Source organism: Monodelphis domestica, chromosome 5, assembly GCF_027887165.1.
Source record: "Monodelphis domestica isolate mMonDom1 chromosome 5, mMonDom1.pri, whole genome shotgun sequence".
NCBI lineage: Eukaryota > Metazoa > Chordata > Mammalia > Didelphimorphia > Didelphidae > Monodelphis > Monodelphis domestica.
In genome coordinates, this window is record NC_077231.1 from 212,740,456 (window position 1) to 212,768,363 (window position 27,908).

Sequence of the window (27,908 nt, forward strand, 5' to 3'; positions counted from 1 at the left end):
GACAAGAAGTAGGAATCATAGAGACAGGAAGGGTGGTAGGTTATAAAAGGGGCTGAGCTTTGGTTGGTCAGCCTGTCAGTTGTTGACAGTTTGGGGATCAGTTGTTGGGAAGTTGGCTGCTGGTCGTGAGTTGGTTGTTGGGTGTGGTTACTGATGGTATGGGTTGGTGATTAGTTGATGGTTGGCGTTAACTTGCTGGAATATAAAAGATGGGCCTGAGCTTACTTAGAGAACTGTCGATTTTAGCCTTTAAAGGGCTAGGGTAGACATTAGAAAATTTATTTCTCTACCCTTTCCTATATTTCCCTCCTTTACTCTACTCATTTTACTATATTCTTTTACTATCTCTATTTTAATTAATCTAAATTGTTAATTGTTAAAAGCTGCTAGAAGTTTTCTTTTCTCTGGTTTAAAGGGATAATATTAATTTACAACTCTGTATTCTCATTAAAACTTAAGTTATTAAAAGCTGCTCTTTTATTTTGTTAAACCCTAAATTTAACCCTTACATTTATTTGGCAACCACAAAGAGATCTTGAACCCATGACCTTCTGATCATTTTCCTTAATTTTTACTGACACTATCCCTATGTCAAGTTTCTAGCAGTTAATTCTGTTTCAGCTATTGATCATTTATGTTAATTAGCTCCATCTACTGAGAGAACTACAAATAAAATTAACAATTAGATTAATTATGATTTGAGGTAGGCGGTCTAGTTCAAATTGTGATACTGTTTCTTGTTTATCTAAAATGACTTATTGTCCATCAGAATATTACACAATGGCTTTATATAGCACTGTTCCTAGCCATACTTATAGTGATAGAAAGCATGGCATTCTGCCTATTCCATCTCAGGAAGAAACAGAAAAATAGTTTGTTTGACGTCAAAGCCGAATTAAAAGTTCAACTTGAAGAAAAACTAGAAAATAACTTGAGTGACCTTGAAAAAAAGCTGGAGGAAAGTCTGGGAGATGTCAAAGCTTATATAAAAATCATTGAGAAAGGCATGAAAAATCCTCAGAGTAAGAAGAGAGATTTCTCTCTCAACTCTTCCATCATTAGAGCTGACTCAGTCTCTATAGTCTTACCAAATTCAATTCTGCTTATACTCAAACCACCTTAATTCCTCTTTGTCTTGTTCTAACTATCTCTAAATCTACTCAGACTCTTCCCACTTGACCTATCCCCCCACCCCCACATTACCTGCTCAATGGCAACTCGAACACAAAGCCAAGAGGCAGAAACCGAAAATCATTCAGTTACAGGCCTATTCCTGTTAAAATAAGTACCCACCTTTAATGAGATATAATTTTGCTAAGGCATCATACACCATTTACCCCCAATATATTGAGAAATTCAAGCAATATTCCCCTTGTTTTGAAGATGATCCGATTGTGGTTATTAAGAAAACTACAAAGCATTTACCAGGAATGGAAATTTTGCTCTAAGCTTTTTTAACAGGAGAGAAAAATAAAATCTTCTCTCTTGTCAATCAAGCCAATGGAAGAAAAGCAATTCATTGGCCCCAGGAAGACCCAAAATGGAACTGCAATAATGAACAAGATTAAACAAAATTATTCCAGGATAGAGAGGCATTATTAATAGCAATGCGGGCTTTAATACACAGACGAAATTTGAAAATCTTAAAACCCCAATGAAAATCTGTCCCAATTTATGTATAGATTTACTGAGCTGGGAGGAAGATACATAGACCTGGATCTTTCCAGAGAAGGGGATGTTAGACAAATGATGACACGGTTTGTGAAAAATGTTGTAAATTTGTCAGAGATTATTTTAGTGCCAGTTGTCTGAATTAGGCTAGTATGAACCTTGAAGAATTGAGAAGAGTAGCAGTTTATGTATTTAAACGCCATAAAAAGAAAGATGAGAACAGTGACTTAATAGAAACATTAAGGAGAGAAATTAAAAGTTTAAAAGAGGACATTGAAAGAGAAAAAACAAATTGAGCAATGGCCATAGTGTATTTGTAAGAATCCAGATTTCAAACACCAATATGTTACTTCTGTTGAAAGGGGGTTCACTTAGTGTTAAACTGTAGAACCTAGATCCAGGTGCTCAACATAAATTTTAGAAATAATGGGAACTGTAGGTATAATAATTATAGAAATAATAACAGCAATAGAAACACATTTAGATAAACTAATCCAAATAAGGCAAATGATAATTTACAACAATATATCTGAAATGGAGCTTGTCCATGCAATACTCAGAGTAGAAATCCCTCTCAACAAGAGGAACTTCAGAGAAATGGCCAAGTACCTTTATGAAAGTTGGAGAGGAGAGAATGGACTCTGGAATCAAAAAATGAAACCTTTGGTTTCCCAGACATTGATATCTTAACACGAGTTATCCCAATCCATTCTCCCCTACATATTAACGAACATTTTGTAATCTTGAAAATTGGAGACACTCATGATTTCCTATTAGACACTGGTACTTCCAGATCAGTGTTCATGAGTAAACCAGATTCTGAGTCAAGTTCTATTGGCTCTCTAAATGTAATAGGTACATCAGAGGCCATTCTGAAGGTCCCAATGCTTTCTGCTAGATTGGTATCTGTAGTTAAATTAGTAGAATGTTCTTTTCTTCTGTTGCTTAGATCCCCTATAAATTTGATAGGGAGACACCTTTTATGTAAACTTAGAGCCATAATAACATGCTCTCAAAATGGTGCTATGACTCTAGAATTGCCTGAAGAATCTTTGCATTTTCTCCCTGTACTCCTTTTAGGCAGTCAGGAGCTGGACAAACCTCCCATCTTTGAAATATCAGCTGATATACCTGAATCACTCTGGGCTAGAATCTTCATTCTAGGCCTACTCAAATAAGCTATTCATGTGCAAATAAAAGTAAAAAGTGGCCCACCTCCTTCTATTCCTCAGTATTCCATATCAAAAGAGACAATTGAGGGAAATAACCTAATGATAAATTCTTTAATTGAACAAAAAATATAATTTTGTGTAAATCTGAATATAATACACCTATCTTGATTGTTAAAAGGACAAAAGTAGATATAAGTGGAAAAGCTATCAATTTGTACCAGATTTAAGGATTGTAAACAATCATGTCATCAAAAGACAAGCCTATCCACAATGATCTCTTCTATTACTAGCTACATATTTTGTGATAGTAGATTTGTGTTTAGTAGTTTTCTCAATACTCATTCATGAGACTCCAGAAATAAATTTGCCTTCACCTGGAAAAGTTCCCCTTTGACGTGGTGTCATTTGCCCTAAGCGTACATGGAAAGTCCCACTTTATTGTCTTAGATTTTAACACAAGATTTAGATTTAGATAATATTACATTTAAGGAGAGCCATTTGATATATTTTGTAGATGATTTACTCTTGGTCTCACCAAATGTCAAAGAATGCCAAGAAATTGGCAAACTCTTTTAGAACTATATAAGAGATGCCATAATATCTCAAAGGCAAACATTCAGTGGTGTCTCCCCAATGTGGAGTATTTACAATTTACACAGATTCCAGATTTGCATTTTGAATGTGTCATGCAGCAGGTATGCTTTGGCTTCAAAGGGGATTTTTAACTTCAGCTGGGGAAAGTATCTCAAATGCAGAAATCTTTAATGAAGTTCTTTCTGCTCTCCAACCACCTGAATCCGTGGCTGTTGTTCATTGCTTAACCCATACAGGTGGAACTGACTCGGTCTCTAGAGGGAACTGTCAGGCAGATACCACTGCTAATCTAGTGGCCTTCGAAGGGCCTGAACTAATTCTATATTTGGAAACTATTAACAAATCAGATTCATCCCTTTCTTATAATGAAAAGGAAGTGAAAAAATGGAAACAAATTCAAAGCAAAACAAATTAATGGAGTATGGGTGTCATCTCAAGGAAAACCCATACTCCCTATAAATTTTTTCAGCAAATATGTCAATTCATTCAATCAGTTTCAATATAAGGTACTCGTTTTATGTGTGAAAAATATAACCAAGAGTTTTTTTCTCCAATTTTAATAGCTATTGGAGTGGTTAATAGTACTTGAGTCAGACCTTCCTAGGCAAGCTGAGTTGCTCCAATGAGAGAGAAGTTTTGTGTGTGTGTGTGTGTTCTTTGACTCTTCTGTTTAGGTCATGAATGGGAAAGTCTATAGGTCCTACTTATACTACAGCTCCAGATTCTTGAATTTCTTGTAATTTTAACTGTAAATCCCATATACAGGAAGCAAGAAGTATCTCCCTCAGCAGTGAAGGGAAAAAGGCTTAGCTTGTATAAGAGGATGTCCAAAAAGCATCTCAAATGGTGAGATGTGTAAATCTCCCTTGGGCCTCCTTCAAAGATAAAATAAAGCTAGAGGGAGAACTTAAGGCCATTTTAAATGAGACTCAGTGCACAGTTTTCCGACCATAATTTTAAGATCTCTATTAATTTTTTCAACGTGGCCTGAACTCTGGGGATGATTCAGTACATGGAATTTAGGAGTGATTCCTAAGTAAGAATAAATCTGAGACAAAACTGAATGAGTAAAATGAGTTACCCTGTCTGAATCAATATGTGCTGGCAGGCCAAAGCAAGGTATAATCTCTTAAGAGTACTTTGGCAACAGAAGCTGCTGTGGATCAAGTGGTATGAAACACTTCCAGCCTTAATAAAATCAATTTGTAGATGTTCAAAAGGTGTGTAAGCCAGAGGCTGTCCACCAAAATCTTTTCCATGAAAATCCATGTTGGTTATATTCTTGATAGGTGGGACAGGCTACACACACAGGCTACACTACACACACAGGCTACACACTAGAAGCTATGGCAGTTATACCAGGGGGATCTGGGAAATCAAAGGTTTCACTCTCTACTTCCAGAGTCCTTCTCTTCCCCCCCACCCCTACCCCCCCCCACACACACACATTAATTAAACTCCTTGGCCATTTATCTGGGGTTTCTTTCATTGAGGGGGATTTCTACTATTGAGTATAGTGTGGATGAGCCCCTTTTCGGATATGTTGTGAGTTATCATTTGCTTCATTCGAATTATTATTTCTAAATGTGTTTCAATTGTTATTTCTGAAATTACCATTATTTCTAAAATTTATATTACTGAATACCTGATTACAGTTTAATATTGTGACTCTTTTTTCTATAGAAGTAACACATTGGTGTTTGATATCTGGATTCTTGCAATGGTACTATGGCCACTGCTTAATTTGCTTTTTCTCTTTCAATTTCCTCCTTTAATCTTTTAATTTCTTAATGTGTCTATTAACACTGTTCTCATCTTTCTTTTCATGGCCATTAAATATATAAACTGCTACTCTCCTCAATTCTTCAAGGTTCATGTTAACCCAATTTGGGCAGTTGGTCTTAAAATAATTTTTGACCACTTTACAACAGTTGTCTATCTGATATCTCTTTCTCTAGAAAGATCCAGGTCTATATATCTGTCTCCTATCTCAATAGGTCTGTCCATTAATTTGGATGGATTTTCATCATTTTTTTTTTGCTTAAGATTTTCAAATTTCATCCATATACCAAGCCTTATCAGACCAGGCTCTCATTGCTGTTAATAAAGCCTCTTTAGCCTGGCATAATTTTGTGTAATCTTGTTCATTATTGCACTTTCATTTTGGGTCTTCCTGGGGCCAATGAATTGCTTCTCTTCCATTGGTCTAATAAGAGAGACAATTTTATTTTTCTCTCTTTCTGTTAAAAATACTTAGAGCAAATTTTCCAGTCCTGGTAAATGCTTTTTAGCTTTTTAATAACCACAATTGGCCCATCTTCAAAAGAAGGAGAATGTTGCTTGAATCTCTCAATATCTGGGGTGGGGGGTGAATAGTGTATAATGCCTAAGGGAAATTATATCTCCACTCTTATTGAAGGTGAATACTTCTTTCAATGGGAATGGGCCTTTAACTGAATTATTTAGCTGAATTATTATCAAGCCTCTTGGCTTGATGGGTATAGGTGAGGAAATAGGTCGGTGGTAGGAATTTGGGATTTAGATTTAGAGATAGTTAGAACAGGATGTGGAGGAGTTGAAGTGGTTTTAGTATGAGCAGAAATGCATGGAGTAGGATGGAATAGAGACTGAGTCAGCTCTAATGATGAGGGAGTGTTGAGAAATAAATCTCTCTTCTTAATCTGGGGATTTCTCAAGCTTTCCTCACTGTTTTTTATGTCTTGATATTCCCCAAACTCTCCTCCAGCTTCTTTTCATAGTCTGCTTTTAGTTCAGCTCTGAGCTTGAACAAATTATCATATTGTTTTTTCCTCAGGAGGACTAGATAAAATGCCAAGCCTCCTATCGATATAAATAAGGAACAGTGCTAAATAATGCCACTGTGAAATATTCTTTTGTATAATAAGCCATTTTAGATAGACAAGAAACAGTATCCCAATTTTAACTATACTGCTCAGGATCATATTTAATCTAAGTTAATTTGCACTTCTACTTTCTGTCAGTAGATAGCATTGTTTTAACAGTTTTCTAACTTCTAACCCAGCTTGGCTGAGGGAAATAATCAGAAGATTGTAGTTTCAGCTCCTAGCTGACTTGCCAATTAAATGTAAGGGTTAAATTAGGAGTTTAAAAAAATAGGAGAGCAACTTTTAACAATTTTTGTTTTAATGAGAATGTAGTAAAAGGAGGGAAACAAAAAAGAAAGAGGTAGAAAGAGAAATTGCCTAACTAGCTACCTTATAACTGCCTTTAGAGAAAGTCCAGCTAATCACCCTTCAGCTCAGCTCACCAGAAAGAATACATATGTATATATCAACCACCAACTAATCACCAAACAGCAACCTACCCCCAAAGACCAACAACCTCCCAACCCAAATAAGGTCCCAAAAGCCCCTATCAGTTCTCACGCTGGCCTTTTATAGTCCCATGTTACCTCACTTCCTATTTCTCTATTTCCTACTTCTTTCACTGTGGGCTGGTATATCTTCACACATCTATAAGGTAAAAGAACCTCCAGGTCCTCAGCTAAATTAGAGAAAAGGATTAAGAATTCCCTTTTACACCTACTATCTGAAGCAAGGTTACACCTTGAGTCCATTGCCAAAATCCAGTCCTCTTTCTGTTACCCTCAGTGACTTCTTATGTTATAGAAAATAAGTGTTCAGGCAATCCTAAGGAATGGTTTCTTGGCAGAAGGTAGGACCTGAGCTAGGCCTTGAAAGGTAAATAATATTCAAACACATAGGCGGTGTCACAGTTGGATATATTTTCGGTATCTAGTTTAAAATAATAACTGACTTTTATAGCATGCTAAGATTTGCAAAGTTGTAATTTTTTTTCTCATACTATCTTCACTACAACCCTGTGAAATAATACTGTGTGTGATGATCTTCCCATTTTACAGATGAGAGGTAGAGTGGGATAAATAGGGATAGGCAGCCAGCCTCAAAGGTGTGAAAATCTTGTTCTGATCTCTAATATGTACACACTAGTTTTGCTTCTGCAAGTCTGTTTTTCATGAATGTAAGCCTCAGATTATGGATCAGTAGGAGTTTTATATGGGAGACTTCCTACAAAGATGAATCTCAAGTCTGGAGCACACACACACACATATATGCACACACTGAGGGAGGGGTCCTACTTTGATCTTCCACCTATTACTGCCTCCTCATGGCAGTGATAACCTGGCTTATAGAGATTTGTCACAAAGCTCTGGTAGATCTTAAATTGTAGAGAGAGAAAACAGATTTCAACATTCTAAAAGCTAGTGAGGAGTAAGGACCTGTTATCTTTTTTTAAAAGCAGCACTTAAATGTTGTTAATATGGGCCTAACAACAAAAGTTCCAGTCTACCTATCCACCCTAAGTTGATATTTTCCTTGGTCAGAATAAGGACAATTTAGTAAGACTGTGAGAGAAGGAACTTTGTTTAAGTTTAAGTTTGTTTAAGATCTCAGAGCCACAGCTAACTGGAATAAGTCTCCCTGGTTTTCTATCTGGAAAATAACTCTCGAGGTTAGCAAGAATGAACTGATATGTGTTTGAAATCATCTCTCCCCTCTACAGTTCATCAAACAATGCACTGGCTTTGTGCAAGTGTCAGGCTGGGTCAGTGTAATGGTCACCTCTCACTGCATAGTAACTCCTGGTTGGGGAAGAGGGGAGGAGGAATGGTGGTATTTGGTCATAGTGAAGGGTGTATTAACTATCTCTTAGCCTAGATGCTTAAGCTTCAAACATGTGGGGGTAAAGGATATTAAAGAGTGTCTCTGGGAATTAAGAACTCAGAAATGTTTCCTTGGTTTCAGAGCCTTGCAAAGGACCACCGCATGAAACTTATGCAGCAACAACAGGAAGTGGCAGGACTTTCAAAACAGTTGGAACATGTCATGCATTTCTCCAAATGGGCAGTTTCAAGTGGCAGCAGCACAGCTCTACTCTATAGCAAGCGCCTGGTGAGGGAGTGTTTTGTATTTCATATTTAACATGTAATAATGCAGCAGCATTAACTAGTGAAATTGTTAGAATTCACAAAATCTAGGAAAATCTTTTATCAATTATAATCCTCTCCTCCTTGCACATCATTTTAATATTATGAAGAACTCTCAGACAAAGTCTACCTTCACAAAGGATAAACTTATATATTAACTGTGTTTTTTCCACCTTTGTTTCCCAAGTACATAACTGTAGACTAATAAACATTTTTCCTTTGTGTTGTATTTTTAATTATTATATTATGCTTAATTTTTATATTTTTCATCCTTAAGCAAAATATATACTTCAAGGTGTTTCCATTCATACTCTCATCTCCATCTATTCCAACTACCTTTCTTATGGCATGTGGAATTAATTCTCTTCCAACCACTGTAGTGTAAGGGTGATCTTTCTCTCTTAAGAACTATATGATCAACTTCATATGTCTTCCATCTTCATAATGGTCTGTAATATAAGATTTAACTCCCAGAGGGTTGGAGAGAAGTTCACCTAGGAGAAACCCATCTTTTTAGTGTCATTTTTAGTTCACTTTTTAGTTTCATTTTTAAACCACAGTTGGTACTTCAGAGACCCCATAAATGATTTAAGAGGGGAGAAGTTTAGGCCTAAGGCAGAAGGACATTGCAATGCCAGACATTGTAAGGAATGCATATTGTATGTTGTACATGTCTTCAAGGGTATAGGTTCTAATTTACCAAGAAATTTTTTTTAATGTTCATTTGAAACCAGCAATTTTTTTTAAGCACCCATTATTTCCTCTTCTTTCATCCAGTTTTTTGGTACTTATTTGTGCTCTTCAGATTTTATGTAGATTCTAAAAACAATTTCTAAATACATGTTGAATTTTCAAAAAGTTGAATGGTAAAGCATAAAAGATGTTTTTTCTAATGCTGTGTCAGTTTTCAATTGTATCTGAGAAGCTCTTATGTTTAATAAAAGCATTCACTAGATTATTCACAACTCTTCTGCAGCTGATTTAACAGCTAACAGACATTTAATTATTCAAATTGAGGTGACAAAGTTTAGTGTGTATGTGTATATATCTTATGATGTAGGTTTATTTCATCTTTGTTGGTAACTTAAGATATAAAAACTGTTCATAAACCAAAATTCTTTTATTGACTATTAATGTTCCATGGTTTTGTATTTCTTGTCTAGATTACATATCGATTACGGCATCTCCTTCGAGCCAGATGCGATGCTTCACCTGTGACCAATAACACTATTCAATTTCACTGTGATCCTAGCTTCTGGGCTCAAAATATTTTCAATTTAGGTAGGATATTCCTTTCTATGCTTGTCTAACTTCATTCTGACATACTATCAAAAATTGGTTTCCTTCTAAAGAATTTTTAGCTTATGATTGATATGTATTATTTGTCTGTTTGGTGGTATTATAATTTATGAAGATATTCATCTATCTAGTGGAATGCCTTGCCTTATCACTTAAAGTAATGGTTCTTAACATTTTTTCCGTCATGGTTCCTTTTGTCAGTCTGAAACCTATACATTGCTTCTTAGAATAGTTTTAAGTTTATTAAATATACAAATAAAGCCAGTTGCACTAAAACCCAGTTATCAAAATATTACCCCCAAAAGCCCAAATTCACATACCTTAGGTTAATTTTCTGGCCTAGGGCTAGTACTCTGAATTGAGAGTTCATTGGGAGAATTTTCTCCAAAGTAGTCACATCCAAAAACAAGGTAGATTAGAAAAGCATGGCTAAAGATTAAATTCTTATAGTGTTGCACGGGACAAAAATGCGACAATTGGTATGCAGCAATAGTGAAGGGTACTGGGCAATGAAGTAACTCAGTGGTTAGAGAGCCAGACCTAGAGACAAAAGGTCCTGGATTTAAATCTGGCCTTGGGCACTTCCTAGCTGTGTGACCCCAGGCAAGTAATTTAACCCCATTTGCCTAGCCCTTACCTCCCTTCTGCCTTAGAGTAGATACTTAGTATTGATTCTAAGACAGATGATAAGGGTTGCTTTTTTTTTTTAACCCTTACCTTCAGTCTTGGAATCAATACTGTGTATTGGCTCCAAGGCAGAAGAGTGGTAAGGGCTAGGCAATGGAGGTCAAGTGACTTGGCCGGGGTCACACAGCTGGGAAGTGTCTGAGGTCAGATTTGAACCTAGGACGTCCTATCTCTAGGCCTGGTTCTCAACCCACTGAGCTTCCCATCTGCCTCCCCCCCTCCCCCCCACTTTTTTTTTTTTTTTAAGTAAATGGAACCCAGGAAAAAAAGATTAAGATGCCCAGAGTGATAGTGGCCTCTGTTAAATGCAAACATTCATTAAACACTTGTGTACATGCTCAGTTACATGTTTGGGTGTGGAAGGTGTTAAGCTTGGTGGGATATTTGTGACTTATAGATATAGAAACATAAACTAAAACCAGGGATTTTAACCTTTTTTTTGTGATGTATCTCTGGCACTGGTGAAACCTGTGGACTCCTCAAAATAATGTAAGATTTAAATCAATGTTCAATACTCCAAGTATTATATTTTATAAAGCTTATTGATAATCACCTGAAGTAAAGGAATAAAAAAGTAATTATCTAACAAAATGTAAGTCCCCGTGAGTAAATTCTCCTGCCACTCACCTCATACCACTTCCACCAAATAGGATCACAGGAAGAGAGAGCGAGAGGTGGAACTACACCAAATTTATATCCTCTATGTCATCATGTAATGTGAGAAGAAACACGGGATACTGGGAATTGGAATTCTAGAAAATAATTACACAATAAGATGGGATGTTTTGGGTTTTTTTCCTCCTGCTCCTTCTTCCTCTATTTTTCTTCTATTTCACCTAGGCTAGAAGTTCCATCAACCACTCATGAACCCATTCCACTCCTAATGTGTATGGGAGCTTTGACTTGCTCACTTTCTAATCTCAGACAGTTCAGCCCTCCTCAGGCTTAGACCAGTGATGGTGAACCTTTAAGGAAATCAAGTGACTGGAGGGAAAATTCATGTGGTCTGTGAGCCCCCATTACAGGAGAGAGCAGAGGAAGAAAGTGCTTGCTTTTGGGCTCCTGGATACAGGTTCTGGGAATGCAAAAAATTCCTCAGGTACTGGGAAGAAGGGGAAGGAGCAGCTCCCTGTCAACAAGCCAGGGGCTAGATTAGGTATGGACACCTGATCAGCTTATAGTTCAGGCTGTCTACCAGTTTTAGCTTCTCTAATAGTCATGATTACAGATTTTTACTACCACATTTTGCTAGAATGTTTTTAAATCCATAAAACAAAATATATAGGATTTATAAGTCATTAAAATAAATATGTTTCCCTTGTATTCAACTGGAAATCTCCACTGACCCATTGGGCCCTCATGGCATCCAGATTAGGAGCCCCTAACTTAAAATGGTTGCTTTCTCATATGAATCATTTTTACCCACTCATGATGAATTAGGATTCTTTAGGAAATACTTCCTGGAGGAGATGTATTTTTAAACCTGATATAAAAGGAAGTGACCAACATGAGAACACTATTCCAAGTTGAGAGAACAACATATACATGAAAAGACATAAAAGGCATTGTGTGCTGCTGTTTTTCCTCAAAAGTCCATGGCAAGGTTTAGTGAAGGCCCTGAATAGCAAGCAGGATAGCTGAAATTAGATATCCCAGGGAGGTAAGGTAGAAGACTACTTAAATGACCCTTATGTGAGGTGAGGATGGGATTGACTAGATTAATGGCTATCAGATGAGAATTAAGAATTTACCTTGGCCAGGACAGTATATAACTTTCCTTTGTAGTATCTCTGACAGGTGAGTGTGTTCAAACTCTTTATCATATTTTTAGTGGTCATGATCTTCATGACCTCTAGCTATTTGACAGCTATAGTGATTAGAACATTCTTAATTACCTTCATTTGAATTCTATTTCTTACAACTCCCACTATTATTTTTTTAGGGTGTAGGGAGGGAGGAATTAGGTGTACGGAAGGAAAAATTTTAAGTGGACAGTTAAAGGATGGGAGGTAAGTGAGCAAGGAATGATATGTGCCTCCTTCTACCCTCAGATTATTAATATGATTAGACATATTGGTTATACTAGTGATAGTGAGGAAATTCATTCTCTTACACAAGTTTCCCATGCCAATATATCTAATGTGAAATAAGCATTAGATCCATAATAGACATAGGGACAATTTACATAGAAATGGAAACCATGTGACCAGGCAAATTTGTGTTTACATTAGTTTATAAAAGAATTAAAACTGAGAATATAGGCTTAAACCATGCTATTCAGTCATTCATGAAGTAAGAGTAAGAACTTTCCAAATGTATATATACATGCAATCATGTATTTATAAAATTTTTTTCAATTTAATATGCATAACAGTAAAGTATATGACTTTGGGTGAATAGGTAGATAAAGGATGGAGTTCTATTGAATTGATGAGGTAAGTAATAATATAAGTCATTAAAGTGTCTGCAGATCTAATAGCTTATAAATAAATCATTTTATTTCGCAGATTGCTATTTAGATTTTAAACTATTTTTTTACTAGTTGTCAGAAAAATATTAAATTTGACTATTCTTTTTAATCAGGTTCTTTAGTAATCGAAGATAAAGAGAGCCAGCCACATATGCCTAAGCAGAATCCTGTGGTGGAACAGAATTCACAGCCACCAGGTGGTTTATCTTCAAACCAATTATCCAAGTTTCCAACACAGATCAGCCTAGCTCAATTACGACTCCAACACATGCAGCAACAGGTAATGGCTCAGAGACAGCAGGTGCAACGGAGGCCAGCACCTGTGGGGTTACCAAACCCTAGAATGCAGGGGCCCATCCAGCAGCCTTCCATCTCTCATCAGGTAAATTTGGAAGTCAGCCCCATCCTAATCTAGCTTCCCCTACTATAAATGTGTTAAACAGTCTTAAAGAGAAAGAAAGAGCCACATTTCTTATGAGTTTATGGTAAGACTTTTAAGAATTAAATTTTAATGATTATAAATAACAGTAGTGGTTACCAATTCAAAGTTATTATTGCTCAAAGTCAAAATGACTTTAATGGCTTTTATTTACAAAAGAGGTGGAAAGAGTAAAAGCAGAGAAGTACAAAAGGGTAGAGAAGACATTTGCCTACCTAACTAAATATTGCTCCAGTACTCGACTCAACCAGGACTTATTGACCTTCAACTGAAATTAAACTCTCTCCAGAAGACAGGAAGGGAAAGCCAGCTTTCCACTCACCCAAATTCCCTATAAGAAGCAGATCAAGAAGATGACTCGAACTGAAAGTGACTCCTGAGGCTGACTTTCTTCCTTGAACTGACCTCCTTCTTGAAGCTGACTTCCCTCTTGAAATCCCAACTCCTTGAAATCAACTTCCTTCTTGGGATTCCCTCAGTCCCAGAAATTCAGTGCCTTTTATCTTGGGTTCTTATTTTTTCCCTTTTCACAGGGACCTATCACAGCTTCCAAATTGTCTAGCACTCCCCAGGGGGCAGTGTATGTCGGAACCAGTTCTCACCTTCTGAACGTCAATTTCCTATCAAAAAGTTTCACAGTTTCTGGATTGAACAGTGTCTGTTCACATGTTTCTGACTAATTGAGCTATCACCCATTTTCTGGAGTTAGCTAGTGACTTGTGAACTCCCTTGCTTAGTGTTCACACTTTACAAGACTCCCACCAAAACATTAATATATGAAACTGTTGATCTTTTGAGAGTTCTCTGCAAATGGGTTATTTATTCTTAGTCCTAGTTTAACCATTTGGATTTAATGGCTTATTTATTTGCTTCTTCAAATTAGTCATTTTAAATAGAATTGCTATACCAGGCATACAATTGATAGGAAAACTTATTTAGATATTACTTCTGTAATCAAAAAATATGAGAAAATCATATTGACACATTGAAATAGGCATGCTACATTTAAAAGACTCTACTTTTTCCACACATTTTCTAGAACATGCCTTGATTGAACCCTCACTTCATCTTATTCATTCACTTGCTGTCATTCCCTTAACCAATAACTTTTATCCACTAAATTCATGCTGTCTTAGATCTATGTACTGTTTAAATTTTCTTCCTTTTTTTCTCTCTTGTTACCAAAGTTACACATAACTAGGCATTTCTTTAACCAAATGGTTGTATATATGGTTGTTATTGAACTTTAAATCAATACTTCTCCACTCCTTCATAGGGGATAACAGCAGTAAGGAGGCATTAGGGGAATCTAACATTGTCTGATATATTTAGACAAGGATGAATAAATTTATCTAGATCTAATGTGTACATATGTCATGTACATATGCACACACTTGCTTCCTTTAACTTCATGAGTTTGTTTTTATTTTGGGGTTGGGGCATTGAAGAAGTTGCTATCAATACAGTAACCATACAAGTCAAGCCTTTCAGGTAAAGATAGAGTTATAGATAGCCAATTTAAAAGCAGTGGGGCCTCTGCTTGACTCAGTGGATTCAGAGCCAGGCCTAGAGATGGGAGGTCCTGGGTTCAAATGTGACCTCTGATACTTCCTAGTTGTGTGACCCTGGACAAGTCACTTAACCCCCATTGTCTAGCCCTTACCACTCTTCTGCGTTTGAACCAATTCACAGTATTGATTCTAAGACAGAAGGTAAGGGTTAAAAAAAAGAAGAAGACAATAAATGCCAGTGTGTTTAGAAAATTGGAAAAGCATGCTCATTGACTTGAATACCTATGTAGGCAAAATCCAAGTGATGACAGTGCATCACATACATTCTTTGGAAAGATGTGTGGTAAGAGAATATAAGCCATAGAGAGAGGCAGCTTAGTGTGGTAGAAAGGGCATTCCAATTTAATCCAGCAGACTTGAGTTTATATACCACCTCTGATAACTTGATATTTTTGTAGAAAGAAGGAAGTGTATATTACACACTTAGTAATGTGGTAGACATTGTGCTGAACACTCAGATATGAATCGAAAAAGCAGTATAGTCCTTGCCTTCCAGCAAATTCACTTTCTCATAGTGGAGAACAGTACATCAGTCATGACCAGTAACACCACTTTGTTCGAAAAATCAGAGGGCTAGTGAATGGAGCATTATAGCAAGTGATCATTCTGTCCTTCCCAGAAGTGGTATATGGATAGTTTTTTCTCTCCAATAGATGGGTTAATAGAGGCAGGGTATTGCCTATAGCAGCAGAATTTAAGGAGTATTGGCCTTGGTACTTGGGTCAAGTTGGTGGGAAAACTAGTTCATTAATGCGAGACTAAGGGTTGGGGCGGGGGGGGATGTTATGGTAGAACATATTTGAACCTCCTGTTTCCCTATTGTAAAATGGGGCTAATGACGCTGTGCATTCTCTACTCCACTGAATTGTTGAAAGAAGAACTTTTTTAAACATTAAAGCATTATACAAATAAATTGTTATAAAATGACTTAAAATTTGATTTATAAGAAGACTAATTGTTTTCACATCTTCCATGAATTAAAAACCCTTTTTAGGATTTGTAACAATTTCATACATACAAGTTAAAGTTTCTTCAGTGTAATAATTTTTCCTACTGAAGTTTTATTCTTGGAAATTTTCATTTCTAATGTGAAGGAAAGCATTTTCTGAAATTTGCTTTTTAAAACCCTACTATTAACTGTGTGTTTTTGTGTGTGTGTGTGTGGTTTGTTTTTGTTTTATTTTTTAGCCCCCTCCACGCTTGATAAATTTTCAGAATCACAGCCCCAAGCCTAATGGACCAGTTCTCCCTCCTCATCCTCCCCAACTAAGATATCCTCCCAACCAGAATATACCACGGCAAGCAATAAAACCCAATCCACTACAGATGGCATTTTTGGCCCAGCAAGCTATAAAACAGGTAACTTTTTTTTTTCCTAATTAGCTATATTCTGCCTCCTCCTAAATAAATCCACATAGGAAACAGTCTTAAGTTTCTATGATTATTATATTTCTCCATAATTCATAAGATTCCTAATATTTGGTGTTCATAATTATTTTTCCTAAAGTCTGCTTACATTTGCCATATTTTTTCAATGATGTAAGGACATACATAGAATAAATCACTTTTGCTATTGGTAATATAACTACTACGAAAAAAAATTTGAAGGAAGAGTAGAAGAGGAGTACTAAGAAATCTTGCTAGCAGCATTTCTCCTAAAAGAAATCCTCAGATGAGCTTTGGAAGATAAGGAAGTATAGTAACTAAATGGTATTCATACTCCAGTTTAAGTTCTTCTGACTTGGGAGGTAGGTAGGTAGCACAGTGGATAGAACTCTAGCCCTGACATTAGGAGAACCTGGGTTCAAATCTGGTCTGAGGCACTAATCTATGTGACCCTAGGCAAGTCACTTAATTCTAATTGTTTAGCCCGTGACACTTTTCTTAGTATTGACACTAAGATAGGAGTTGTGGGGTTTTTTTAAGAATAACTTCTGACAAGTATAAAAGTAACATTTTTTTCTTTCAAATTTTCTTCCTTCTTCCATCCTCCCCCCCCCACACACACTCATTGCAAAGGCAAGAAATACAATTCCCATTACATATAAACTCATACCCATTCTTTATCCCGAGGTGGCTAGAATTTTTAATTATGAGTCCTTTAAAATTGTTTTGCAGCATTGTTTTGATCAGGGTAGCCAAGTCATTCATAATTAATCATTACTACTATAATGCTGTTACCATGTATTATTAAGTTCCCCTAATTCTGCTCACTTTACTTTGTATCAGTTCATATAAGTTGTCTCGTGTTTTTCAGAAGCCAACACCTTCGTCATTCCTTACAGCATAATAATAATCACATTTATATAGCTAATTTATTCAGCCATTCCCCAATTGGTGGCCATCTCTTCAGTTTTTTCATATCCTTTCATAGCTACATTGATAGCCCTCCTGCTGTACATACCTTGCCATATATGTATACCATATTGATTTTTGGGTAAATTGTCCTATTTATTGAAGGTGGCATTTGAATAGATAAGTTGGAAAAATAGTGCCCAAAATGTCCTTTTTTTCCTGCATAGTGAGAAAATCTTGGATAGACTGATAGACTTTTTAAAAAATCATTTTAGAAGCCATGTACTTTTTAGAAGCACTTGATACAATGTGCTCAGGATATCTGGGACCATGTTTTATATACTATTTAGTTTATTTAATATTCATACACATTCTCCTTCCAGTAAATTTGAAATCAAAGAATTTGGGTTCAAAACCTAGTTCTTCTGCTTAATCTCTTTGTGATCTTAGGTAAGTAATTTAACATCTCTGAGCTTAAGTTTCCTCATGTTAAAGGAAGAGTTGAACTACATAATCTTGAGTTTCCATCTGGATCTGACTCTGAGAACACTTGATTTACCTGTGTATTTATTTATTCATATATTTTTTGATCTGAACCTTTGATTCCTACTTAATGCTTTCCTTCAGTTTTTGATTGATTTCCCCCCCCATAATTAAATTGGAAATATGCTTAATGTTTTAAAATTTTTCAAATTCTATTTTCAATATTCATCATTCTACTAATACTCCAAGCTACTTGCAAAGTGAGTCTCTTAATTAAAAAGTAAGCTATATTTCTTTCATACGTTATTAATGAGCAAGGCAATTTTTTTCTAGTAAGATTTTTTCATTTTATTTAATAATGTCTACTATATTTAATAGAGGAATTATGATAGTTAAAATGTTCATCCTACTCTTTCCAAAATCAAAGACTTATAAATTGGAGAAATAGTTCAAAACATATAGCATATTTAGAGAGAGCTAGACCACTTATGTAAAGAAACATACATTCTCTCCATTTACCCTAGCATCGGGATCATTCTGAACAATTGGAGCTTTCATATACTTGATTTCACCTCCACTTTAAAAAAAAGTAACATTCATGACTTTGTAAATGCTATTTTGAATATAATTTTTGTTGACTAAAAGTTTGAATAGCAATTATTATATTTTAATATGGTGATCTCTCCAGTGAATGTTTTGGTATGTGACATTGTTTAAGGTCTCTTTCTCCTCTAAATCTTATGATCCTGAATTGTCCTAGTCGTTTTTCTTTCCGAATTCGTAATTCTTTTATTTTTTCCTTGTCTCTCAACTGTTAATTCAATGTATGTAGTTTTTGCAGCACTTTGCACGTACTCTAGTCTTCCTTTCTAATTTAGGGCAGAACTGAGTGTTAGCAGGAAAAAGCCCATAACAAAACCAGTAAATGTTATACTTAGTGCATTTTGACCTGTAGTTAGAGGTATTTTCTTAACTACTTTAGAGATAAGCTATTTGTTTCTGCATTCATAGGTATTACTTGGAATAGTTGAAATTAATAATCATATAACTGCTGTATGCATTAGGGAAGAATTATTCATCAAAGGAAAATAAAATAATCAGAACCACTTAAACAATATATGCAATTGTTATAACAATGTACATACATAATAATTATTGTAGTGTAAGTAGGAAGATCAACAGCAAAACATGTAAAACTGATTGATGTGAAATTTTAATGACCAAAGCTGGCTCCAAAGAAGAGGTAGAGCCAAAAATGGGCCTTCCTCCAGTACTTTGGGGAATTGTAGGAAACCTTACATACAATGTCAAACTTTTTCAAAATATTATTTAATTTTGCTGAACTTTTTACTTTTTTCCACTTGTTTAGACTTTGTTTTAACAGACTATTCTTTGGTAGACAAAGGAGGTTGGAATAGGATGGTGGGAATACATTAGAAAATGTGTGATATACAAACAATATATAAGCTAAAATTATTTTTAAAAAAACACTTTAATAGGGGTAGTCTCCTAGTCTTCCTAAGTTTTCCATACTTTTGGAATCATTGTATCAAATTAATGATGAGAGGTCATTCATAAAGAGAGATATAAGGTAGATAAGTATGTACACTAAGTCTGTAAGAATCAGCATCAAGAAGCTGTTAAAGATAAGAGAAATTCAAATGAGACATAAGAAGCTTGGCATGATTGTTTTCCAGCAGAATCTGGATCTTTCTTGAATTATTTCATCTCCCCATCCCTTTTTAATATATATCCTTGTTTTACTCTTCATTTCTTTTATATATAGCTTGCTATGGTGGTGCATTGCTGGGCCTGGAGTCAGTATATCTTACCTTTCTAAGTTCAAATGCAACCTCAAATACTTACTAGTCTTTACTTTGGGTAGGTCATTTAACCTTGTTTGCCTCAGTTTCCTCATCTTTCAAAATAGCTAGAGAAAGAAATGGCAGACAACTCCAGTGTCTTTGCTAGTTAAGCCCCTAACTGGGTTAGAGTTGGGTATAACAAAACAACAACAAAGGCCACAGGATGCTACTTTTGATATGTTCTAATATGTTTAAATATGTATCCTTTATTTATTTATTTATTGGGGGGAGGGTTCCTACTAATCCTAAAGAGGATTCGTTTCAGTTTACTTTAATTTTCCCATAATGTTTTATATTATTATCAAATTGCCTTCTAATTCCATTTCTAGTTTTAACTGAATTAAAGTACCAAGATAATATACTGTATAGTTAATTTTGCTAACTTTCAACTGAGTGAGTCATTTCAGAGAATGATGATAGATTGTTTCTTTTTTCCTTTCCCTACCAGTGGCAGATTAGCAGTGGACCAGCATCAACTGTTCCTTCAACTGCCAGTAGTACTACATCTACTCCTTCTAGCCCTACCATTACTAGTGCAGCAGGATATGATGCCAAATCTTTTGGACCACCTATGATTGATCTGAGTTCTCCAGTTGGGAGTTCCTATAATCTTCCTTCTCTTCCAGATGTAAGTGTATCAGAGCACTTCGATTATTTAATGTTTGGAGTTAAATACATGGTTATTTTGGACAAATAAAAGGACAGTGGAATGTAGGTAGTTTTTTAAATACTCCAAAAATATTTAGTTGTGAAAGCTTAAAACATAAACAATTTAACTATTTCATACTGGGAATATTAAAATGTCAAAAGATAAAATTTTCTTTCTTTAGAATTTACTAAGACTACACACACACACACACACACACACACACACACACACACACACACCTTTTGTTTGTTATAGGGCTAGAACACTTGTTTTCCAGAGTCACAAATATATAAGTATTATACTAATGTCCATTATTTATTTCTAATTCCTTTTGCAAGTGTGCTTGATTTTCTTTTAGGTTTCCAGGAGAATGTATTTTATAAGCATAGCTGAAAACAGTATTTCTTCGTAACTTCCTACAGAGTTAAAATGTTCAGCTCCACAGAGTGACTCTGTCCCCAAAGAATCTACACCCACTCCACTATGCTCATATTTGCTGAGCCACACAGAAAATGTTGTCACAGATTGGTTGATTACTGTGCTCCTGGCATACCTACGATAGACTTTAGTGTTCAGTGTTCTTTTTGCACTCCCAGATCATACTAACAGAAATGTAATTTTTTAAAAAATCACTTTCCTCACTGTTCAAGGAAAAACAGTCTCAACAACAAGAAAGTAAGTCAAACAGGATGTGATTCATCAATCATTATTTCCCTGATATTCTTAGGAAGAATATTCATTATAAAATGAAAAAATTATATTAAGATCCTTTTTCATACATGATGGCCTAACCATCAGCTTTTGGGCTTCATAAACCAATAACAATTATAAATGTTGGTTCTAATATATCTTATATTAAAGGAAGAATCTGTAGAAGTTTAATTTTTTTTCTAAGTTGTGACAAGGAAATCACTTAAAAGACTGATATATATTAATTTAAGGTTGCCAAGGAATTCAGCTATGAAATTCCTAAATGAAAATTCAAGTCAGCAGTCAACTTTTTATGGAGTTTAATTACAAACAGGAGGAAGAAAAGTATTAGAGAGAGAGAGAGAGAGAGAGAGAGAGAGAGAGAGAGAGAGAGAGAGAGAGAGAGAGAGAGAGAGAGAGAGAGAGAAAGGAATAGGGCTTTAATACCCCCTCTGTTTAGGCTGGGCCAAAAGGCCCAAGCCCTTAGATAGCTGAGGCAAAGGAAGGAGATCAGTCCCTGTCACTCACATGGACCAAAATGGAGAAAAAGTCTCAGGGGCCTCCACCTCCAGCTTCCTTCAGAGCAAGCTTCTCAGAGCACAACCTCTCCAACCACCACTCAGTCCTCAGACCCTGCTATCTTTAAGGAAAACATCCAAGTTCCCTCCCCTCAGTTCTCACATCTACCAATCACTGTCCATGTCTTCCCTGTGCCAATGGTGGCTCTAGCTTAACCCAGGACCGCCCAGAGGTCTGTGGCTTTGCACATGTCTGTTGAAGGTCATATTCTCAAATAATTAAATTTTGATCTATGCTGCAGCCCTTTCCATTGTTCAGCAAAAGGTTTCTGTCCTAAAGTAATCTTAAGAAAGGAGGAGAAGGAACCTCCCTTGCCAATGGGGTTCACATTCCAATAGACTATCAGTAAGAAAATTTCCAAATATGAAATTTCCCAATGGTGAAATTTCCAACATTTATAAGTCTAAGAAATTTTAAGGTTTACAAAGTACAATTAAACTCAAGTTGATATTTAGTTAGTTTACATTTGGTCCCACTGATCCTAAATTAGATATATCTTTAGTGAAAGGACAAGTATGACCAGGTTTAGAAAGGCTTCTTTCTAGCAGAGTTCCAGTGGGATTCATTTTTAGCCATTACACCTCTCGATTAGCATATGCTAAAATGTAAATGTTTAGTCATCTATGTAGTTGAAGGGTATCTACACTGAAATTACAGTTAGTTAAAGTATTTACTGGTGATTCAGTCCCCTCCAAAAGACCATTTTTTATTTTTTTAAAATATTTTGGTTTTGTTTGACAGAAGAATAATTAAAACAACAGTGTAATAATAAATAAGTCAAAATACAAATTTTTTAAAAAATGTTTATTATTTTGATCTTGGGCATCACAGTTGATGAAAATCACTTAATGTATACTGTACCTCTTCTATGTATGCGTAGATTTTTACTCAGCGTTCCAAGTGTTCTCAAAGTGTATATAATTGAGATGAATTGTCTTTCATTTCTTATGGAAATAGAGTAATCCTAGAACTTCCATATGATAATCCATTCTGTTTATTTGATTTTATGTATAGGATGGATGTGGGACATCTTGTGAAAGAGAGCACATACATATTTTCAATAAGTTTAAAGTGGTTCCTAAATTGCAAGTGGAGAATGCATTCATTATAACTGTCCTTTTTTGTTTGTTTTGCAAGATTGACTGTTCAAGTACTATCATGCTAGAAAATCTTGTGAGGAAAGATGCTAGTATAGAACACAACCAACCAAGACCTCCTTCAAACAGAACAGTCCAATCACCAAATTCATCTGTACCATCTCCAGGCCTCCCAGGTATAATATTTGTTTTGCTTTATGTGTATAGTATTTAACTCTTACTTGTATATAGAGATTTTCCTGCATTTATTTATTTGTTTGTTTGTTTGTTTGTGGTGGAAGGGATCTCACTGGTGCCCATTATTGTGATGTTAGAAAGTAGGAGCAACACCAATTAAGCTAGGCACCAAAAAGTGAAACTAATTATTTAATATTTTATAAGTATTATTTCAACTTTATACAATTAAAATGGATTTCTGCCGTTTTAATTATCTAACCGTCATTATTAATTCTGCTGTGGGTAGGTCCTTAATCCCAACCGCCTTCTGCACCCCTGACTTTGATGCAGTGTTTTAGTAATGTTTTCTGATTGCCTAGATTCTACTTGCTATTCTCTGACTTATCACTATAAGCCTATGTTGCTTTCTTGCCCCTTTTCTCTGCCATGAAAATACTCTTTCACAGATGAAAATCAAGTGGTTTCCTTATATTTACATATTTCCTTATTATTTAGAATCTATAAAATCTTATTGGCTGTACATTGATTAAGCATCAGGGTTTAATGAATACTTTATCTTTTTCAACTATATTTGTGCATTTTAATGAAAGTCAATGTGCCCATTTCCTACTTTAATTTCCCTGGAAAAAAACCTAAGCACCCTATGAAAAGCACTTCTGTTTTGAAATAAAGTAGTGGGGATAATCACATTAAAATAGTTTACTAGTCATTAGAATGTTGTGTTTGGATAGTCACAATAGTAGTGTGAAGGCATAGTTTTTCTTATTTTTCTTCCATTTTTCATAATATATCCTTCAAACTATAATTTACTTCCCATTTCCACTGTCACTCACCATTCTAATCCTTACTCTATATTAAAGTGGCCTCCATGACATAGACCTTATTTAAGATAGTCTTTCTTAAATAGGTTTTTATTGTCTCTTTCCTGCACTAGTATCTTTAATATAGTTGGGCTCCTGCATCTGCAGGGAATAGGTAAGACCTACCACAGATGACTGAAACTGATATAAGTAAGCAAACCCTTCTGACCTCATATAGAATTGATTTCCTTATATTTCCATAAGTATAATGAAGTTTAAAACTTAGAAAATACAGCAATCTACTCTCTTGCAGTGGGTGGGTATACAAGGAGAACTAATAATGGCTTTTCATAATAAAGCCCTTTTCAGGACTGCTCAGTCACTTTTCATGTCCATCTGGCACTCATCTCTCAACTGTGGCTCCAAGAAGCTATAGCACATACAGCAGTCACATCCTGATTAAACTATCTTGGCAGATGGGCTAGATTGAGGGAAACCAACATGCTTTGAACCCCATCAGTGAATATGGAGCAGTGTCTCCTCCAAGCTTGTGAAGACTTCCCCTAATGAAATGAGCAAATTGTGAACAATTTATTCCACTGATTCATAAAGGAAACTGAAACAGGCCATTGCTAGACATCCTGATTTTGTCTTTCCATTGGACTTCGATAACTCTGGAAAGAAGAGTGAGATCGACAAAATTTGTGTAACTGCCTCACTAAATAAAATCCATTTTGTGCACAATTCAAGACATGACAAGATGCCATTGGTCCTCTTAGAAATAAAAGGCAAACAAATATTAGGGCTCTTCCCCGCCTCTCCTCTTTCCTGATGGACTTCACTATGTCACATCTAGTACTCTCTTGATGGATGGTTTGAAATTTATGAACTATTTTTTTCTTTTTTTCCCTGTGCTTTAACCATGGGTAACTGAATCAGAGAATACCAAATCAGTGGATATAGTGGCTCTAGTTCAGTTTTTTTTTTTTGTGTTCCTCAACTATAATGCCTTCTTGCCCTTTACCATTCTGAATTCTATGTATAATTTAAATTCCATTCTGTTCTTTTAAAAACAATAGCACTTTTCTGTATCATACAAATTAGCGCTTAGTTAAAACCTTCCTAGTATTTTTTGCTACCATTATGTATAAGTTGGTCTTTGTTTTCCATTAATGTTATCCTGCTTCTTAGTTCACAAATAATTAATACTTAAATAAACACTAATGCATTGTGGAATTGTGAACTCATCCAACCATTCTGGGGGGTAATTTGGAACTATATCCAAAGAGCTATAAAACTATGCATGTCCTTTGATCTGGTAATACCACTACTAGGTCTGTACCCAAAGAGATAATAAAAAAGAAGAAAGGACCTTCTTGTACTAAAATATTTATAGCATCTCTTTTTGTAGTGATAAAGTATTGGAAATTGAGGGGATATCCATCAACCAGGAAGTCGCTGAACAAATTGTGGTACATGTTGATGATGGAATATCATTGTGCTATAAAAATGATAAGATGATTTCAGAAAAATCTGGCAAGATCTGGTAGAACTGATGCAGAGAGAAATAAGTAGAACTAGGAGAACATTGTACAAAGTAACAGCATTATTGTACAATGATTATCTGTGAAAACTTGACTACTCTCAGTAATGCAGTGGTCTGGTACAATTCTGAAAGACTTATGATGGGGAAAGCTATCCACCTCCAAAGAAAGTACTGTTGGAGTCGTCTTTTATATCAGTGTACTTGAGGTTTTATTTTGAAGTTTTGGTTATGTATAAGTGTGCCCTTAAAACAGTGACCAATATGGAAGTGTATTTTGCATGATAATAAAAAATGAAAAAATAAAGGTACACAAATAATCTTTGCCTGATTTCTAGGACCGGTAACTATGACAAGTGTACATCCACCAATCCGCTCACCTAGTGCCTCCAGTGTTGGAAGTAGAGGAAGGTAAGCTGACTGTTACAGTATATAAAGATCTAATAAGATATATCTTTTTTTTTTTAAACCCTTACCTTCTGTCTTGGAATTGATACTGTGTATTGGCTCCAAGGCAGAAGAGTGGTAAGGGCTAGGCAATGGGGGTCAAGTGACTTGTCCAGGGTCATACAGAGGGGAAGTGTCTGAGGTCAGATTTGAACCCAGGACCTCCCATCTCTAGGCCTGGCTCTCAATCCACTGAGCTACCCAGCTGCCCACTACAAAGATATTTCTTGCCAGTGCACAGGATATTGCAAACATTTTGCTTCATTTATTTAAAATGTAGTGAGTTATATAAAAATTAGAATATAAATTTACTTTTTTTTTTTAAACCCTTACCTTCCGTCTTGGAGTCAATACTGTGTATTGGCTCCAAGGCAGAAGAGTGGTAAGGGCTAGGCAATGGGGGTCAAGTGACTTGCCCAGGGTCACACAGCTGGGAAGTGGCTCAGGCCAGATTTGAACCTAGGACCTCCCATCTCTAGGACTGGCTCTTAATCCACTGAGCTACCCAGCTGCCCCCAAATTTACTTTTTTAAAGCACTTAAATATAATAAGAGTAGGAATTATAATTACAAAAATAGGGGGTCATATATTGTGAATTTGTGTATAGAAATGAAGTAAAAGTAATAAATTGAACAGAAACAAAGATGGCATTTTCAAGCTGAAATAACACAGTATGTTAGCGTATAGAACTTTTGTAATGAACAAAAATGATGAAGGGGATTGCTGGAATGGAAAGGAAAGCTATATGAATAAGTGGTAATGATATTTCACAAACACTGCTCAAAGGAAAAAAAGAAATTTTTTAAAAATTCCATATGTTGATGATATGTTTGTATTTTCATTTCATCTTGGTCAGTTTTTTTTTTAAAGTAATCCATAGGCCATTGATAGACGCAACCTTATTAGTTCAACCAAAAACATGGGTTTTATTCCCAAAATTCATTTGTACATTGATTGTTTAAAACTTAAAATATATTTTTCTCATTGACCACATGTGATAAAATGGTAGTTAGATTTCTAGGATAGCTTTTCAAAACCACTTAACCTTGAATATTAAATTATTATACTTCATAATGCCATCTGCAATCATGGGAACAATAACCATTAAATACAAAAACAAGATTCAAGAATTCCCAAAGCAAAATTTGAAAATGGGCAAAGGTTTTTCTTACTATCTGAGTATCCCAAAATATTTTCATTAGACTTTGTATGTATGCATGTGTCTGTCTGACTTTTTCCCGTTAGAAATGAAAGCAATTATAATAGGTTGCACTGGTATAGATAATATTTCCTCATTAGGGAATGCTTTTATTCTTAACATGATGTGATTAGTAGGTTTCTATTATTGAGTAACCAGGACAAATGATAAATCTAGAAAGCCACTGTATATTGCTACATAACTAAGGATATCCTACTTGTAATATTGCAAATAACTTTATGCCATAATTTTTCTCTCTTCCTTCATATTTGTATAGTTCTGGCTCTTCCAGCAAACCAACAGGAGCTGATTCTACACACAAAGTCCCTGTGGTTATGTTGGAACCAATAAGAATCAAGCAGGAAAATAGTGGACCACATGAGAATTATGATTTTCCTATTGTTGTGGTAAAGCAAGAAACAGATGAAGAACCTAGATCTCAAAATGTAATCATATAAATCATAGATACTATTCTTAAATGGGAGGGTGTGACTTCTCTAGCCATGATGCAGAATATTTGTATTTAAACAAGGAAATCTCTTACCAGCACTAGAAAATGACTTTAAAAAGTATTGTTGTAATAATGTCAATAAATGTGATCAATAGGATTTTGCATCCTTATAACAAGTTTTTATCTATAATTTTGCCAGCTTTATTGCAAAATGATATTTGAAGCATTTTTATTCAAAGTATCTTGTGTGAAAAATATTCAGTTATTTTCTTTCAAGGTATGAGAGAAGATTCAGTCAAGTAGAATAACAACATAGGGGAATTTTTTAAAAACAATGTTTCTCAAAGCTCTTCTCCCCTTGCCCCCCCCCCCCCCTTTTCCCATGCAGACCAACTTTCCAAGAAGCATACTTACCTCGTTGCTCTTGGATAGTAATCATAACACCACATCTGAGGAAACTGTTTTAAGAACAGATGCTCCAGATAGCACAGGAGATAGACCAGGACTTCAAGCAAGTCCTTCAAATGGAAAGTCTGGATGGGGAGGCACCTCACAGAAGTCACCACTTCATGCTGGAGAAAGTAGAAAAGAAGATGACCCCAATGAAGATTGGTGTGCAGTGTGTCAGAACGGAGGAGAACTCCTTTGCTGTGAGAAATGTCCTAAAGTCTTCCATCTTACCTGTCATGTGCCTACATTGATGAATTTCCCAAGGTAAGTTGTGTCGTGCTTCCCTTTCTG

General features: G+C 35.5%; 1 protein-coding gene across 4 annotated transcripts in view; it reads left to right on the forward strand.

Annotated features, from left to right (window-relative positions):
• TRIM24 (tripartite motif containing 24) overlaps positions 1-27,908 on the forward strand; it is a 135,515-nt gene that overhangs the window by 92,908 nt on the left and 14,699 nt on the right. For 3 of the 4 annotated variants that reach the window (XR_008912315.1, XM_003342027.4, XM_007504390.3), the window contains exons 7-15: positions 8,246-8,392; positions 9,591-9,708; positions 12,997-13,265; positions 16,082-16,252; positions 19,985-20,164; positions 22,592-22,727; positions 25,410-25,482; positions 26,994-27,162; positions 27,556-27,881. Coding sequence is in view for 3 of the 4 variants with exons in the window: in XM_003342027.4 (XP_003342075.1) it covers positions 8,246-8,392; positions 9,591-9,708; positions 12,997-13,265; positions 16,082-16,252; positions 19,985-20,164; positions 22,592-22,727; positions 25,410-25,482; positions 26,994-27,162; positions 27,556-27,881 (1,589 nt within the window). In the remaining variant the exon portion in view is untranslated. The remainder of the gene's footprint in view (positions 1-8,245; positions 8,393-9,590; positions 9,709-12,996; positions 13,266-16,081; positions 16,253-19,984; positions 20,165-22,591; positions 22,728-25,409; positions 25,483-26,993; positions 27,163-27,555; positions 27,882-27,908) is intronic. The other variant, XM_007504389.3, reaches the window with a different exon arrangement.